The 18,155-nt window shown below is 45.1% G+C and overlaps 1 protein-coding gene across 2 annotated transcripts in view; it reads right to left on the reverse strand.

The window, feature by feature from the left end:
- Window positions 1-18,155, reverse strand: part of VAV3 (vav guanine nucleotide exchange factor 3) — a 170,352-nt gene that overhangs the window by 18,504 nt on the left and 133,693 nt on the right. For both annotated transcript variants that reach the window (XM_079761402.1, XM_079761401.1), the window contains exons 21-24: window positions 6,810-6,875; window positions 4,187-4,221; window positions 3,387-3,503; window positions 2,734-2,821 (exon numbers count right to left, since the gene is read on the reverse strand). In XM_079761402.1, coding sequence (XP_079617528.1) covers window positions 2,734-2,821; window positions 3,387-3,503; window positions 4,187-4,221; window positions 6,810-6,875 — 306 coding nt within the window. The remainder of the gene's footprint in view (window positions 1-2,733; window positions 2,822-3,386; window positions 3,504-4,186; window positions 4,222-6,809; window positions 6,876-18,155) is intronic.

Here is an 18,155-nt window from a genome sequence, read left to right on the forward strand (position 1 = left end):
CACAGACACGGGGGTCAGGTGTTGCCCTACCATGTCACCAGGCGATAGGAATTTTTCAGCACCATTTTTTTGTTGTTGTTAATTCTCACTGGAGGACTTTTCTATTGATTTTTAGAGTGAAACGGGGGGGGGGGGGGGAGAGAAAGAGAGAGAAGGGGAGAGAGACATGGATGTGATAGAGAGGCACATCGACTGGTTGCCTCCCACACCCACCCCAACCAGGGCTGGGGATCAAGCCTACAACCGAGGTATGTGCCCTTGACTGGAATCAAACCCAAGGATCCTTCAGTCCGTGGGCCAAAGCTCTAACCACAGAGCCAAACCAGCTGGGGCTTCAGCTCCATTTTAATCTTACAGGACCACCGTTACAGATGCAGTCTGTCATTGATGGAACGAAACAGAGTTCCGTCCGTGGTACGACTGTATCTCCTTTGCTAATGTTTTGTAGTTTCAGCGTAGTTTTGCTATTAATTCTTAATCCCCTCCCCTGCACCGACTGTGCCGTCTGCCTTACCGAAGATCCCGGATGTGGAGGAAATCATACCCATGTGTCTCTGGCAGTGGCATGTCACCTGTCGGGTGAGGGTTGCTCATGTTAGCTCTGGGACAGGTGCTCTTAACCCCCTTTCCAGAAGATGGCTGCGGAAGAGGGCATTGCTCTCTGTGCAAACTGTTTGAGTCCTGGGTCTCTTGCTTTTCTCCAGCCAAGGACCTGTCACTAACCCAGTCTCTGGGGTATCACTGGCTTTTCCCATCGGACCGCAGCTGCCGAAGAACGTTCTGGAGCAGACCTGGATGGCACAGAGCTGCACTGCTCAACCCTTTCCAGGGACTCTTCCTTCCCTCCGGTCTGCTCGGCTCCTCCGATGGGGGTTTTGCCGTTGCTGTTACTTCCCGAGCCGGCAGGGCTGGAACTCAGCGTTGGCCCCACAGCAGCTTGAAGCCTGCTAGTAACTGTGACACGTGGATAGCCCCGTTCCCATCCCGGGAGCCCTGCAGGTGCAGACTGGAGCTGGCGTGCCCTGCAGGGGCGAGGAGATGCCCGCGCCCTCTGCACGCTTTGATCATGCCTGGGCTGGGCCGTCACTCAGCATCTGTGCGCCCCAGGTCCTCAGGCGGGAGGGTGCTCCCCAGGCCCACTCCTCTCTGCGCACCGCCTGCCGGGGCCAGCAGGACCAAGTCACAGCCCGCACGGGGGCCGGGGCCCGGAGCAGTTTCCCCTTCCCGGGACGCGATCTCGCTGCCCGCCTTCGCGTTTGAACGGGGACGGCGAGATTTCCGTGTAGCGAGGTTTCTGACTTTCCTTTTGACTCAGGATGCTGCCCTTTCTTGGAAACCCCGTTCCCGCCGTGGCGCCGGTCCAGGTTCTTAGAGAAGGCCTGCTAGCTCGCTGCCTGCGTGGAGGCTCTGCTACTCTCCGCTCCAGCTTTGATGTTAACATCTGCCAAGTGTTTTGAGATGTTTTCCGGAAGGCTGCAGCCTGGATCGCTGGATTGATGGCCCGACCAGTAAGTGGTCCTTTCTGATGCTACTCAACGTGCCCAGGAGGCCACTACCCACGCATCGCACGACCTGGGTCCAAATTGTCATCATCTCAGGAAATGCCCTCAACCCGAGAAACAAACCTGAGACCGCTCTTAAGGCAACATGAACTCCTTTACTATCAGCAATGCACAGACAGTATAGTGAGGTATAGGCATTGTCTATATGGCATATACATAATATTCTTAGCCACTAATATACAACTACTAGGTTGTAATTATTTAAATTGAATATTTTATTAAATAATTGTATTAAATTATTTAAAATTGTTTCTTTTATTAAATAATCTTTTTTCTTATAAAGCAACTTTTGCATATATATTTATTATATATATACTATTTCAATTTAAGTGTAAAGTTCCCATGAGATCTTGTAAGGTAAAAATGGTACCTTGTTCATGTATAATTGTGCAAGGTCATGAAGGAGAACACAGATCATTTAAAATAGCAGAAAATAGCCCAGCCGGCATGGCTCAGTGGTTGAGTGTCAACCTATAAACCCGGAGGTCACGGATTGATTCCCGGTCAGGGCACATGCTGAGGTTGTGGGCTCGATCTCTAGTAGGGGGCGTGCAGGAGGCAGCCAATCAATGGTTCTCTCTCATCTTTGATATTTCTATCTTTCCCTCTCCCTTCCTCTCTAAAATCAATAAAAATATATTTTAAAAATAGCAGAAAATACAAAAATTGTTTCTATGTGACAGTATATGGCATTTTATATGAAATGAACCTGAATGTGAGAACTGTTTCACCAATTACAATGACGAATTTTTGTGCTATAATTTAAAATACCTTTCTCCACCTGAATGAGGAGGTACACATGGAGGAAGGAAGGGGAGGACAGAGGTGAATATTCAACATTTGCTGGGTTTCATCCAACACAAGGCAAAAGTCACACTGAGAACTGAAAGGTCACTGTATTTGAATTTGTCTATTACTCTGACTCATAAGGAGTGTAGACTCTGAAACACTGTCTAAAACTTGCTTTACAATGAAAACCATGCCTCGGGCACTATAAAACAACTGGAATTCTTAAAATTAGAATTTTCAGGATCTGCTGCAAATGATAGCATGGTTCTCTTCAAACAACTTCTCAGTGAGCAGAATTTCCATGAAACTATAGAATTAAACTGATCTTCCCAATAAGAGAAAAATAAGGCCCACAGATTGAAACGAACTAATCAATGCTTACCATTAAACTTTTAAATTTTCTATTTTCTGCAATGTGAAATAAGCCATCTCTTGTTACAATCTTGATATGCTTTGCTTCATTATTGTACCTGTGGGCAATGAATAACTTATGAATATAAATGTGGTTTTAATCAGAAGAAATCAATAATGACCAGAGGGCATGCCCCAATAACGGTATAGGAATTAATTCAGAAGACAAAATATATCCCTGTGCCAATACAGTGGTGACAACTAATTTACCAAATATATTTACTAGGTCGGTTGAAGATACAACCAATCTTTGAAGGGAGAAGGGAAATTAGATTTGACCAATCATTATACTCAGTGTGTTCAGTAAGTCCCACTGGAGAATATAGAAAAACAAAATAAAACAAAATCTAGTCATTTATACTCAGAATTTACCAAAAACACCCACACGTCAAGTCATCCAAATACAATGTTCTGACGAGAGCGAACATGCCAATTAGCAGCCTTCACCACTTCACGGTGTTTTTCTAACGGGTGTTTTCAAGTGGCAATGACCTGTCTGGATAGAAGCATTATTCCTGCTGTAATCAGATCCTTGGTTTTCAACTGCAGGGTTCCACATGTCGGAGGGTCTGCGCAGTTCTGCAACGGGAGCTCTATTTCTGTAAAAGTGTTTGTCCTACTTACTTAATGCTAATTGCATATTCGCCCGACTCTTTGGTCCGGAGCCTCACCAGGTAAGTGCTGTTCAGCCTGTTTATAAGTTCGGTCTCCGCCTGCAGTCTCTCCATCGCCCCAGCGTACCTGTAAGAGACAAGGAGAGGCATCTGTGTGGTGTGTCCAAAAAAGAGCAGAGGCTACAAGTAAGCACCTGCCAGGATTTTAACTTCGTGGCAGATCTGAGCTCTCCTGACTTCTGTGCCAACTAATTCCATCGCTTCAAAAGGAATAATGCAGAGACTTCCTCTAGTTCTTCCAAACACAAGTGCTCTACAAAGCTAGCAAGAGTAAAATGAACCATGTTTAATACACAGTAAATATTTATCCAATAACTGAATGAGACAAGGAGAGGAGCCAATAGGTACCAGGTTAGAGAGAGCTGTAGGGAGTTTAGGGAAGACACACACACACACACACACACATACACAACACCAAAACTTCACCTTTCCTATGTACAGTATGAAATGAAATCTACTTTGAGCATCTTCCTCAAGAAAACTCCAGTAACAATTTAAATTATTTTTTAAACTAATTTTTAGATATAAGATTAACTCTGTTAGCCCACATATTGGCTGAAAGCCATTTTCTTAAGCAACTAGCAGGACTGAGTAAAATACGTCTTTAAAAGTTTTTTTGTTGTTGCCTTTAAACACGCCTCCATCCATCTAATGGACATGGAATGTGGTTTGGCACCCCCTCCTTTAAGGCGCCCTTGAACTACGGGTATGGCATTTCAACTTGGCTGCATAAACATTTTTAATACTTACCAAGGCTGGCAAGAGTAATCTACTGGTTTGGGCACCTAGGATATAAAAAAGCCAAAATAGATTAAGTTTACTTAAGGGAAGCTTTTAGAAATCAATCACTAATTCCGTTCAGCTGACTCAGCTAGAAACCCCTAAGTAGCACAGCCCCGGGTCTGTCCACCGGCCATTGCATACACAGTGAATCACGGTCTATGTCAGGGAAACAGAGCATAATTCATCTGGCTTTAATCCATCCTTTCATTCATTTCGCTGCCACTGGACTTCCAAGGGGAGAGATAACAGGAGAAATATGAACTGGAAACTTAGGGTATTTATTATCAAGGCAGTTTAGTCTTATCGTGGAAAATTAAAAGGAAAATGTTAGGGTAACCAAACAGCACCCCGCTTCCTCCAGACATTGGGAAACAGGCCCAGCAAACAGTATGTCCTGCAGGTGGCCTCTTCATTTGTAACACAAAGTCTAAACTCTGATTTTCAGGAAAAAGTCATGGAAAAGACTCATTTTTCCTCTTTTTGAAAAAGAGAAAAAATATTACATTTTCTAAGCTCACAACGAAAGAAAAAGAAAGAAAAATCCCTCTGGTTGCTTATGGAAACGAGACAATGAACAAAGCCAATGCAGGTATACTAATACTCGTGAAATAACAAATAAAAACACGCAAAGTTGATAAACCCGGGAGTGCACACAAGTTGTCTCTTGTTCAGAAATTTTTCATGAATCATGTGACTCTGTGATATGTATGCACCAAGGTATATTCCTGGGCCTCTTAACATCCTGTTATTGAAAATATTGTTAGCATCATTTTTAACAGTAAAAGCGATCGTATTTCAGAGGTGTGGCCAATGTGAACATGCCTGGTTTCATAGTAGGCTGTTATTCTTTTGTCCTTTCAGATGAAGAGTCAAATATCTCTAAAACTATCAACATTTAAATATTGTGACCCAATGAATTCCACTTCTAACCTTACCGCCTCTAAAATCTCAATCCATTACAAAAATATCAGGAGTAAGTTACCCCCCTTCAAATCCTGCGAACCTTTTCTGACGCCCTTTGTTTCACAAATAGGAATCAATCTTCAACAGTTTCACTCCTGATGGGAAGATGTACATGGCCTCAGAAATTCCCTCAGCACGCACTCAGGTACGGATTAGGAGAAAATGAAATGGTGTGGACTTGGAATATGACATGCTTAGTATCCGCGATCTGATGACTTTAGGTTCCCAACATCGTCATGTGAGAACATACAATCTCCCGCTACCTGCCCTCATGCAAATGCCACTGCTCTCAGCACAGGAAGCCTGAACCCTGTTTATACAAATGACAGAAAACGAGCAAAACAATCATTTTTGCTTATCTGATTAGATGAGTGAACTTCAACAGATTTTCAAGATTATAGCAGAAGATAAAAAATATGTGAATTCAATCACAGAATCAACAGAACAGCACATGCTCCCGGATTCCCTCTGCTTTTGAAATGAATTAAGCAGGAGTGAGTGGAGTGAATGATTCTACAGGTGACATTCTGAAATCAAAGATGGCAGCCGCTCACGCATGTAACATTAAAAAGATGCTCCAGCCTGCCGGCAGGGCTCAGTGGTTGAGTGCCGACCTAGGAACCAGGAGGTCATGGTTCGATTCCGGTCAGGGCACATGCCTGGGTTACAGGCTCGATCCCCAGTGTGGAGCGTGCAGGAGGCAGCAGATCAATGATTCTTTCTCATTATAATATTTCTATCTCTCTCTCCCTCTCTCTTTCCCTCTGAAATCAATAAAAATATTTTTTTTTTAAAAAAAAAGATGCTCCAGTATAGAGATCCAGGAAGGATTGAAATACGGCAACTATGACAGATTAAGGGTGGTTTTGTTTTTCCCAAACTATCAACTCCATTATTTTAGTAAAAACATTTATTTACCTAGAGTCAAGAACTTTAAATGTTCCATAGAAAAATCCACCCTAAACAGCAAATTATGATGATAAAATAATGTCACCCCTAAACAGAAATTTATAAATCTCATAAAGCACTAGACAGTACATGTTATAGTCGTCCGTAATATTTGAGTAAATACTCATGCATTCTCCTTGTATCAGCCTAATGTGTTTGATGATTTCATAAAATGTCATTATAACATTAAGTAAACAGTAATGACAAGCTAAAGCACAGTAAGATGTATTTAGAGATTTGATTGAAGAACTTTCGACTTTCATGCTTTCCAACACACTAGTTCAAGTGTCACATCTCTCTGTAACCAGCGTGACTGGGACTAGATTAGGCCCCCATCTCGCCTCGGGGGGAAGAGAGAAACCGGTACAGTTCAGCTGATCTGTAGCTTTGGTGAATCCTCCTAAAACCTTGTAGACAATTTAATTTTATAAATTCCACTAAGTTAAATTTTCTTCTTGCCAGACTCTCCTACCTTTAAAAAATACTTTCTGACAATCAAATCATAATGATTGGGGAATTTTAATAGCATTGGCCAAAGCATTCAAACACACAATAATATGATCGCTCCAGACATATTGACAAAATTAATGAGCAACCAGGCCAGCATTGATTGCACATCCTTGCACAATTAATTACAACATCAACAACAAAACAGAAGAAATAAAATACTCATACTTACGCATGGGCAAGGCTTGACAGCGTCACTTGGAAAAAATCCAACCTCTCCAGAGGCTAAATTTCTACCCTGAATTAGGAGAAAAATGCCAATTTAAGAATAAATTTACCACAAATGATAACCCCATAACACTAGGTACACGGCCGTTACTCGGGGTCCTCAATGCATGGCGCATCCTATCCAGGGAACTCACTCTGGCTCGGGAACGGAAGCAAAGAGCAGAGAGCTTTTAAGATTGTTAAACCCTACACATGGTTTCAGAACATGATTATAAACTAAGAATTCAAGCTTGACTCTCCAAACTACCATTCGGTTTTGTTAACTTTACATTCCTCAATCCTACCAGGGGACACTAAGCAATATTCTATTTTTCAATTTCATAGTCATTAATTCAAGCATATCATATTGGTTTTGTTCAGGCTCCATAATTAATTAGGGATTCGATTTATGTGGTTATTATGGGTGTTGCTAACAGAACTCATGAGAACATTCCTCCAGGACAAGAGACAGTTCAAGATGTGTAGAAATGGAAAGCACAGCATAAGGTGATGTTTTTGATGATTTTCAGATTTAGGAAAAGGGAGTAGGATGCTGATTAAGGGAAGAGAACAGTGATGACATTGGAGGAGAGGATCTTAACCCAAACAGCACTGTAAATGAGAAAAGAAGAAACAGCAGATTAAGGAAAATTGACGCACAAAATAAAATACTTAAGAATTTATTCTTGGAGACCGTTGATCAAATCCCTCTTTTAAAAATAATCTCATGGCGTTAACCTTGAAATTGTTTTTCTTTTCCAGAAATACAAACTCTACTCAAAGCAGACTACCACCATCAGAACGGGTCATCACACAGTTCTTAGGAAACTGGGCTTATTTGGCTTTGCTATTTAACAACTGCTGTTTCTCAGAGCCTCGGATGAGTCACACGTTATGACTGGAGGCTGCGTGCTCTGTTGCTTTTCACAAAGAAAAGCAAGACCAAGTGGTCAGAGACCATCTCCCTCTGGAAGTGGCATCCCCGTGTGCCCGGGGAGCTTGGCTCGGAGTGCAGTGGGAGACGGGCAGCTGCGTCTCCCTCCCCTTGGCATTCCTGTGCGGGCATTTCATTCTGGGCCTGATAACCCACTTGCCATTCCTTCTACGCCTACTCCAAACGCCGAGACTCCTCTCAGCTACCCTCCTGTCTGATGTTTGTTCTTGTGAGTCCCTTAGCAACTTCAAGGTCAGCTTGAACACACGTCTCCTTGCCATGACGTGCCATCTGATGTCCCCCACGGCGCTGTCTTTGTGTGTGTTTATTCTGCAGGGCGTTCTCTAGATTATAGTGATGGCGCTTTTGTAAAATGGGGCAGCACAGGTTGGGTCATTCCTATGAAAATATTTTCTTTCAGGAAGAACCTGAGAAACTGGGTTATGGGCCGTATATGAGAAAAAAGATGTGACTTCATAATCTTCATTAAACACATGGGAACAGACTGGAAACAAAATAATCTTAAATTAGAATTCATTAAAAAAATGCCATTTTTCCCTGAAAAGGAAATTGTTTCCTGCAGAAAAGCATGTCAAACTAAAATTATTGACAATTTTCCCTGAATTCCTGGACCTCATCAATATAAATGCATATCAGACACTTAATTATTTCTAACTGAACTCAGGTTATAACTACTTTTCATTTTTCTTCTATAAGAACCCACGGTGAATCATAATGAATTAACACTATTTTGAATTTGCTGGCAGAAGTGAGATTTCCAATCCACCTGTACAGAGAAAAGTATTAATGTACAAAAACCGCGCTTTCAAAACCCGCAGACAGGGATGGCTTTCCACGACAGAGAATATCCTACAGAAATCTTAATTGCAAATTGCTTCGCTCCTGACTTTGTAGGAAGGGGACAGAATTGCTTTAAGAAAAATACAGCGGCTTTTCCCCGTGGCTCATTTATCCCCATAATACCACGGGGCCGGGCTCTAATGCACTCCCGGAACAGCGCTGAGCAATTGGAAACAGACGTGGGAAGCTGCATGATTAAAGGGACAGATGCATGGTTATTTATGAAAGATCGGAAATTCCCCCAAGTTACAATGCCCTAAACACTTTCAACGTATGCACGATGGTGCTGGGGAGATTACCGAGCAATTTATCACACTGGGTAATGGCCAGAGCAACTGTCAGCCTGCCCGTCACTCTCAGACTGCCGGAAAGACACAGTGAGAGCGTGTGGGGAACAAAACACACAGGGTGGCCCCGAATTATGGGAACAGAGGCAGATATACACATGAGCTTACTGACTGGATGGATAGGTAGGTAGAGATAGATAGATGATAGAGAGATCGATCGATCGATAGATAGATAGATTAGATGCGGTGGATGCATGGATTAGGAGATGGAGGGAGGGTGGGAGGGTGGGTGGGTCGGTGTGTGGGTGGGTGGGTGGGTGGATGGGTGGGTGGGTGGATGGTTAGCTTGCAGCAAGCACTGTTTTTGGAATTCCTCTCACAGGTTTTGTGAGTACATGCGACAGAACCAAAGGACAGGCAAAGGAGAGAGGACCAGGACAGTCCCTGTCTGTCACGGTCGTTGGTAAAGAGTGATCTGTGGCCCCCGCTGTCATCAGCTAGATGTCTGTCAGTGCGGGGTCCTGGGAAGCATGGAAAGGCAGTATCAGCCGGTGGGGAGGTGCATCAGAACTGCTCATTCTACTCCCAGCTCTGCCTAAAACATGGCGCAGCCTCAGACAAGGGTATGACAAGATCTGCCATGCGTGCCTCACCAGGGCAACAAGCGTCAAAGAGTTAACAGGTGTGAAAACGCTCGGTAAACGCTAAAAATATCTCTTTCCCATTATTCCGACAATACTCTTTTTAATTACTCTCAATGGATTGCTTCACTTCTGAATTTTCATTTTTTAGGTGGCCTGTTAGTGTTACTAAAACAGAAATGCCGGGTCCTGTGTATAGTCCCACCATCTTCCTTACTTTTAGGCAGCTTTGCTGAGCCACGAGTAACAGAGACTCTCAGAATTTTCTGCTGAACAGGAAATACTGCATTCCAAATAGGCCATTTCTTTGTCTCAAATGCCCTAATGCTTCCTTGCACGGAGGCCCACTCCTCCAGCGTAATTGCTTCCTCTGTGATAAGTGAGATGTGCATTTTCCCACTAGCGATTACCCTGAAAATGCGCCAAGCACAATTGCATATGGTTACACTGAATGGTCATTACAATGAATTCCAAAATATTCATGCGCACACACAGAAGAACAAAGCCGTAAGAAAGGAGTTTTTGTGGTCTCTCAGTCGGATGAGAATAGGATCTTTAACTTTTGTCCAGTACCTAAAACTGTCAACACGCAGGAGGTATGGAAGTCATAGTGCTAGTTCGGTTCATTTGTAGTTAAGGGGCTGTCATGGCTTAGAATTCTGAATGACGAAGAGAAAAAGACACTTGCATCTCTGTCTAACATCTTTAAAATTAAATGTATCTATCATTTGTAAGGGATTATAATTATATCAAGTCATCAAAATATAGGACTAATCCCTCAAGGGTATTGGAAGGTTCTTCCAACGAACACACAGTTGTTTGTGTTGATTACATCTCTGAAGTTTTGGCAGACGCAAGTGTCAAAAACTCAAAAAAAAAAAAAAAAAAGTGAAGTTGTGAAATGCACACTAAGGAAAAAACACGAAAACGCCGTAAGCTGTATTTCCACACGTACGAGCTGTGAGATGAATGTCACAGCAGAGTGAAACTCTGTGGAACGTTCTCCGTATTATCCAAACATGCATTCCTGGACATCCCCCGCAGGGAAGGGACTCGCTGGGTAAGATACTGTCCAGGACGCAATCCTAAATCCCAACCTTATAACTGCGTTTTCCTGGTGAGAATAACTTTGATTGTTAACCAGAGGGGGGAAAACCAACAACTCGGCAAGCGCAAGCCCCTCTGCACGTAGGTAAACCCAAGCCCACATGGTTACCTAACACCAATCTGGAACGCAGAGCAAGGTTCTACCACGTCTTGGAAGGAATCCTGTTTGGGGAGAGGCCATGTAACACCAAATAAACCCGCTTCACCAAAGTCTGAAATATAGAAATTTGTTATTCTAATCCTGGCAAACAACTATACTTGGAGGTATGTTTTTTTGTTTGTTTGTTTGTTTGTTTGTTTTTAAAATATATTTTTATTTCAGAGAGGAAGAGGGAGAAAAATACAGAAATATCAATGATGAGAGAGAATCATTGATGACTGCCTCCTGCATGCCCCCCCTCCCTCACCGGGAACGGAGCCCACAACCCAGGCATGTGCCCTGACCGGGAATCAAACCATGACCTCCTGGTTCATAGGCTGACGCTCAACCACCGAGCCGCGCCAGACAGGCATATTTGGTGGCTTTAATCATCGTGATCACAGAGCAAATATTCTGAGGAACAGCTCAACACACATTATGCTCATGCAACATCAGACATGGTTAAAGAATGTGATCTTCTACCAAGAACAGAATTAGTGCTTTCATGCAAAGTGTATTGACTTCCCAGTATGGCTGAGGCACTAAGCTAGAGACCGGCGGATTAAAAATGAATAGACCTGGCTACCATCTTCAAGGATCTCACTCAGACGCTGCCACTCCCTTGACTGGCTTTTGCTTTGGTTATCTTCATAGTTGGTTGCAGAATTTAGGGTCGGAAGAGTCTGATGAGGAATCATCAGATATGGATGGCGAGTAGGGAGCATGGGGTTCTACTCCTGGCCCTCTGGCCTTGGGACAGTCACTTCACCTCCTTGGCTTCTGCATCCTCAGCTGTGAAATGACAGCTGGACACCCAAGCATTTCTGAGGTCTCTCTGACCACCAACGTTCTTTGCTTACCTGAGCATCTTCCCCACGCCCTACAGGCAAGTTCCTGCTGCCAAGAAGCATCTGATCCACACATTCCAAATGAGGGACAGTGTGTGTCGGTGATTTAATCTGGTTGCACTTCTTTATAGAAGGTAAGGACATTTCAGGTCCTTGATGACCTTCATTTTAACTCCGTGTGAAGTCCTCTATTTTCCAGGACACACAGGGTTTGACTTGTTAGGAATTACATCCATTCCTTTATTCTTCAGGAAATCAAATGACCATGAATCACTAAAATTCAGTGGACGTTATAATTTGATCAATTATTTTGTCCAACGCCTCTAAGGGTAGGTGCACACTCTACTGAAACCACCGTGGTATCAAATCAATAGTCAGGCTAGATGCACCTGCAGGCCGATGGCCCAGTGAAGGGATTCTGTGATTGACACAAATGTCTAATAATCACGCAGACCCTAGCGTCCGGGGTGATAAAATAACGGAAGAAAAGGGGCCACCACAGAACTCCTCAGCACTTCCCCCAACAATGCTCCTCTCTACTGGAAAACGAAGAGGTGACAGTCACTGTCTGACTTAGAGGGCAGTGTCCTCCTCTAGGTACACACGATGACCTGCATTGTGCCCTGGACCACACTCAGGAAAAGTACCAGTAAGAATTGCTAACCAGAAAGGTCCATCTTGAGGGTAAACAATTAGGACCTCGCCCACTCTGTTGGGAGCCTCGCCAAGTCCCGGAAAACATACCGTCTGTCCACTTGGAAACATTCCCACCAGCTCCATTTATGATCTGTGCAATCAGAGCCAGCTGGCAATCACCCCGGGGAAATGTTCCCTCCGGGCCTTCCCTACCGTCTATCATCTCCCGTAAGCCTCTCTCCCGGCCCCTGTCCCCTGACAGGCACCCTCTGCCTTCTCCTTTCCCGTAACGGGGCCCTGATGGAACGTGAGCGTCTCAGGTAAACACCTGGTCAAACGACGGTCTCGTGATGAACAGCACATACGAAGCCACGGAAGCCTTTTCCCAGAGCTGCTCATCCCACAGCCACCACCTCACGCTGCCCGGCTCCTCCGATTTCACACAGGAGGCGGGCAAGTGGTGAGAGGCAGTGTGGAAGCAAAGCCAAGGTCAACTGAGGAGCACCTTGAAACTGTGCTCCAGCAAAAACCAGGTTCGGGATTTCACAAAGAAATGCCCTGGGCAGGAATGCGGGCTGGGAAAGCGGTTCCCAGAGATGCTCACTCCCTGATAAAGCAGCAGTGAAGCGTGTCCCGGGGCAGGAACCCGTCTCTGCAGGAGGGATCTGACCTTTGTAAAGCTATTTCTCTCGTGTTTTTATTGGCCGCTGACTATGGTGCAGCGGACACTTGGATTTTAGATCAGGAGAAAACAATTACATAGTCTTAGAAGATTGTATTGTAGCTGACAGTCTTGCGTGGTCCAGAAGGGACTAGAAAGGTCTCCTCCGGATCAAGGGCAAAGCAAAGAATCCTTGGATGTGACTTGACTACGAAGGTTGCAGACAGAGGTCCTGCGAGGAAGGACCTACTCACTCCACCCCACTGCAACTCCCTTTCCGGCCCCCAGGAGGGGCTGGGTCAGGACCCCCGTGGGGGTCTGGTTGCTTTAAGGCTCCCACACAAAACACCAACAGTTCCCACAGTTGAGTCCACAAGTCAGCAAACCATTCCCTGGGCAGTTTGCTTCCTGTAAACCTGTCTGTCCTTCTGTCCCCCGCTTTCTCCTTCACGGCCGGTGCGGTCTCACGCAAGGGCTGAGGCCGGGGCTCATGATTTCAGCCTGTTTGTTTACAACTATTTCCTTAAGAATGCATCGCGTGTGCTTTTATGTCTAATTATAAAAAAGAACGTTTAATACCTGATCAAAGAATTTCAAGAATTGAGTACAGGAATAGGGAGAGTAGAGTGGTCTTATATGTGTGAAACTCTTGGAATTATAAATGGAAAGATGAAATTTAAAAAAATAAATAAAACCCAACCTGGCAATCATTTCCCCACTTCTGGAAAATGAAGCATAGCTTTCAAAATCACCAACCATCACACAGACATCTACTCTTTCTCCTTTTCCATTTTCTTTCAAGTTTACTTCCTATGATTTCTTACACCACCCTTGTGCGTCATTTAAGTGCTCAAATCCCCATTTTATTGGTGAGGAATTTGAGGCCACAAGGTTAAACAGCTTTAAGACTATCCCGAGGGAACAGAAATGCATTTAGATCTGATGAGATGAATGAATATTTTAATGGTCTCTCAAATAACAACATAAAGAGTAACTTGAGTTAATAAACAGCGAGTGTGAAAACTTGTGAATAACATGTTCTGAAAATAGCAAATCTGAGCAGTTATCGGTTCTAAGCCCGTGGACCGGATGCCTATTTTCATCTAAGGACTAGAAATAGAGAGACGGGAGCTCAGGTCTCAGCTCTCCGGAGTCCTCTAACCAGGCAGGGAGAAGGGTGAACAGGCCACTGGGGTACAGCACGGTGGGGGGTCTGATGGAAGCCCTTATGGCTCAGAGAAGGTGCAGAACGGAGCTGAGCCTCGATGATAAAGAAGATGCAGCTGAGAGAATACAGGTAGAAGGACATTTCAGGCAGGAGGTAAAATATACGTCCATGACTGAAGGACTGAGAAAACATACCTCTTCTGAAAAAGATTCCTCCCACTGAACCCTTCATTCTCCCCCCGGGTTAAAGTGAGAAAAACACATCTATTAAAAAAAACACACACAAGTCTGGATTGTTGTTTGTTTGAACATGAAATACAGCAGTCATGTGGGAAGCAGAAATCCTTGACAAGGTGACGGAAGACAAGGGTCACCTTGCTGCACTGGGGACACAGTGTCTTGTGGGCGAAGACGCGGGAAAGCGGAGTTTAACACCTTGTTGCCTGGGCCAAGGCAAGAGCTGGCCGCCCGCCACGGGCCTCTGGAGTCAGTGTGGGCAGGGTGCGTCCTTCCTCCTGAGACTCTCCAAAAGCTCACTCTATTTCCTGACTTTTCATTCTTTTCTTTGAGGCAAAGACTTACAAAAATGTTTAAAGCAAAACACTGCTACATAAAGCCAGGCTCTGATTCCTGATGGTTCTGCCAAAGCAGAAGGAGACTGCTGGAAAGAGGTGCTTCCCTCAGACGTGTAACCATTATTAACAACCTCCGAAGCAAAGGAGGACCGCCTGACGCCTGGGGTGGAGGGAGGGGACCGGAAGTCTGGGGAGAGCCTGGTTCTAATTCCGCAAATGCCATCCTATAGATGGGTGCACTTGGCCCCTTGAAACCACAGAGCGAATCTACCCTCTGCATGGGGATGTCTGTGCATTCATCAGAATGTGTGCAAACACATGTCCACTTCTTGGATTCAAGACCATGTGGATGCCTGGTCTGCAAGTGTGAAGAGTCATGACTACTTTCTGGTTATTTAACTTTCATTGTAGATAAAAATGTATTTTTTTGGCACCGTGGTTACAGTTCTACCACTTATGACTGCCTTTTGGTTCCAATTAGCTTACCAAATCCTCCCTGTGGGACACGGGGCATTCATCAATGACAGTGGAGAATAAAACCCCTCACTGTTCGCAAGCTTAATTCTAAGAAGAAAACACATATGAAGCACTCTACTGTATACAAATCATATATGACATGGCATGATATTACATTTACCTGTTTCTCTTTTTCTCTCTCCCCCTCCCTCCCTCTCTCTCTCCCCCACCCCCGATTATCTGTATTTTTTTCCTGGGAAAATGAAGTTTCTTATCTGAACAATCTCTTTCGTCATGAAGCATGTTCTCCTTCATTACTAAGTCCTTGTGAACAACTTGAAAGCAACAGGTTTATCCTCAGCCAGTGACATGATCAGAATTGTTCTACGTGTTGTCACACTCAGTCCAAAGGATGCCTCAAGCCTGACCTGGGCAACTGCCCTAACTGCCCACTTCCTCTCCTCCCCTCACTTCACTTGAAGACAATTTCACAGAACTTCCAAGGAAAGGGGAGAGAACAAAGAAGAAAGAAAACGTTGCCAAATAAGTCTCCTCAATGCAAAGATGTAACAGAGACCGTTTTTACAGCTAATTGGCAGCTCATTGTTGGAAAGAAGTTACAATAAAACCGCAGATAGCCCACCCACTTCAATAGCACTGGAAATTACTGTGGTTATAATAATAAGACAGACGAGATTAATAGCTATTCAGAGAACGTTCCTGATAGACAGAGGAGGACGATTTGCATTCTTTGGACAGAGTATTCAGAAAACGTGTCCGTCTACAATATCCGACTTTCTACACTAACGTGGGAAGTGACTCACTTGAAAAAAAAAAAACAGAGGAGAGAACAGTTTAGTTAGCAAAGCATCATTTCTTGAACATTTCCAAATAAGCCGAAGCACGTGACCAGGACGAAAGCCATGTTTAAACTCCAATGCCAAGCCCCTGTACCATCCCAATAACTAATCTAGATTCTTTTCCACAGGTTTACCGCTAGACAGACGGGTGACAATGTGACTGACAAACACCCTACCAGAAAACGTAGAACAGAAACAGATCTCATCTGTGAGCTCTGACCAGTCCTCAGATCGTTAAGACCACGAGGTTAGATACCAGTTGTCTTGTTGGGGGTCCTGCCAGTACGAAACACAGAGTTGGACACATAGTAGGCATGTTATTAGTATCTGGATGGATGATAGGTGGATTGACAGAGAGAAGCTTCGTTTAAGAGCACTGCGATAGAACTCCTGTGTCCGTGACAGCTTTTATTCCCTATGCAGTAGTGAGCACATTTTTATTTTATTCTGCCTTTTACAGATGATAAAGCCGAGGCCCCAGGGGTTTTATCATCTCCTGAACATTATTCTGCTAGTTCAGTGGTCGGCAAACTCATTAGTCCACAGAGCCAAATATCCACAGGACAACGATTGAAATTTCTTTTGAGAGCCAAATTTTTTAAACTTAAACTTCTTCTAACGCCACTTCTTCAACATAGACTCGCCCAGGCCGTGGTATTTTGTGGAAGAGCCACACTCAAGGGGCCAAAGAGCCGCATGTGGCTCGCGAGCTGCGGTTTGCAGACCACGGGGCTAGTTGATGGCAGAGTCAGTGACTAACCCTCAGCAGAGGGAGCTGCTCTCCCACCTCCCAGCCCAGGGAAGACAAGCCTCCACCCGCTCCTCTGGTGGAGATTCCGGCAACCTCAAATGAGGACGAACCGACGGGCAGCAGCCGAGAGAGGAGCTGAGGAACTACCTGCCCCAAAGCCCGTTTAAAAGCCCAGTGCAGGAGCAGCTCCTGCAGGATGCACACCATGAAGCAGCCGCCTTCTGTGAGCATGCACCGGCAAAATGATGCGTGTGGGTCCGCCATGAACATCCCTACAGACTCACGTGACTCCAAAGGGTCCAACCAGCAGCGTTCTCCCCATAGGAGGAAAGAGTCCGTCATTCTAGAACATTCCATTGGTAAGACCACACTCAGGCCAGTTTCCTACAGGTGCCTGCCACAGGTCCCGACCACAAAACAAAATCTGATTCTGTATCATGACAGCCTAGGAGCATTGCAAGGCCTCAAAGTGCCTTGTGAATCCAAGAAAACAAGTCAGTCAGGTTCAGTACGAAGGCTGTGGCAAGTACACTTTAATTGCATCCAGTTCTTTGAAAATGTACCCTTTGTTTGGTAATTATCAGAGCCAAAGCATTGCGTTTATTGTAACACCACGTTTTGTAGAAATGCTTAATAAGCTGGTTTATTACCAATGACTAACTAACTGGTGAGCTGGGGCTAGTGGCCACAACTACCACGGGACCTTACCACTGGGTGTGTCCTCTAGTCAGCGGCTCGCATTAAATGGATCTGGGGTTCTACACACATTATCCCCGCCTGCGTTCAGCCAGACCAACTACAGCCCAATCCCTGGAAGGGGCTGAGGTGCTGACATGTGCGAAGCCCCCGGCGGGGTCAGCCGGAGCTGTGAGCCGCCCCCGCCACGCAGCTGAGCGGCTGCAGAGGCCTGGCCTCAACCAGTCCTTCCTCTTCCCCGGCTCCTTTCGATCAAGAGCAAAGAAGAGCGCCGGTTTGCGCCGATTCCTCCGACTGGCTTAGAGGGAACCGCAGGACAATTCCCACTCGTGCCACCTCTTTGCCGGAAATGCACACGAACTTTTAACACGTCTCTGAAAATTCAAACGCATTGCTAGCGCCAGCAAGCCTGAGCGGTCCTCCCAAAGCCAGGAGACCCGATGTCAGAGCAGCCGCCGGAGTCGGTAACGGCGTGCGAGCCGTGTCTGAGCGGTGAAGACGGGGCTGACACGCAATACACCCTGGCCGGCCTGAAATAAACGTGCTAATTGTGTTTCTCTGTCCTGACACGAGCTGCCCCGGTTCCTATCACATACCCTCCCCCAGCGGACACGCACGGGCTGTCATCGACCCGTTCGCATTCCTCCTGAGAGCTGCCAAGCCATCCTCCTACCCTCAGAGCAGGGCGGCCT

Source organism: Cnephaeus nilssonii, assembly GCF_951640355.1.
Source record: "Cnephaeus nilssonii genome assembly, chromosome: 21".
Classification (NCBI taxonomy): Eukaryota; Metazoa; Chordata; class Mammalia; order Chiroptera; family Vespertilionidae; genus Cnephaeus; species Cnephaeus nilssonii.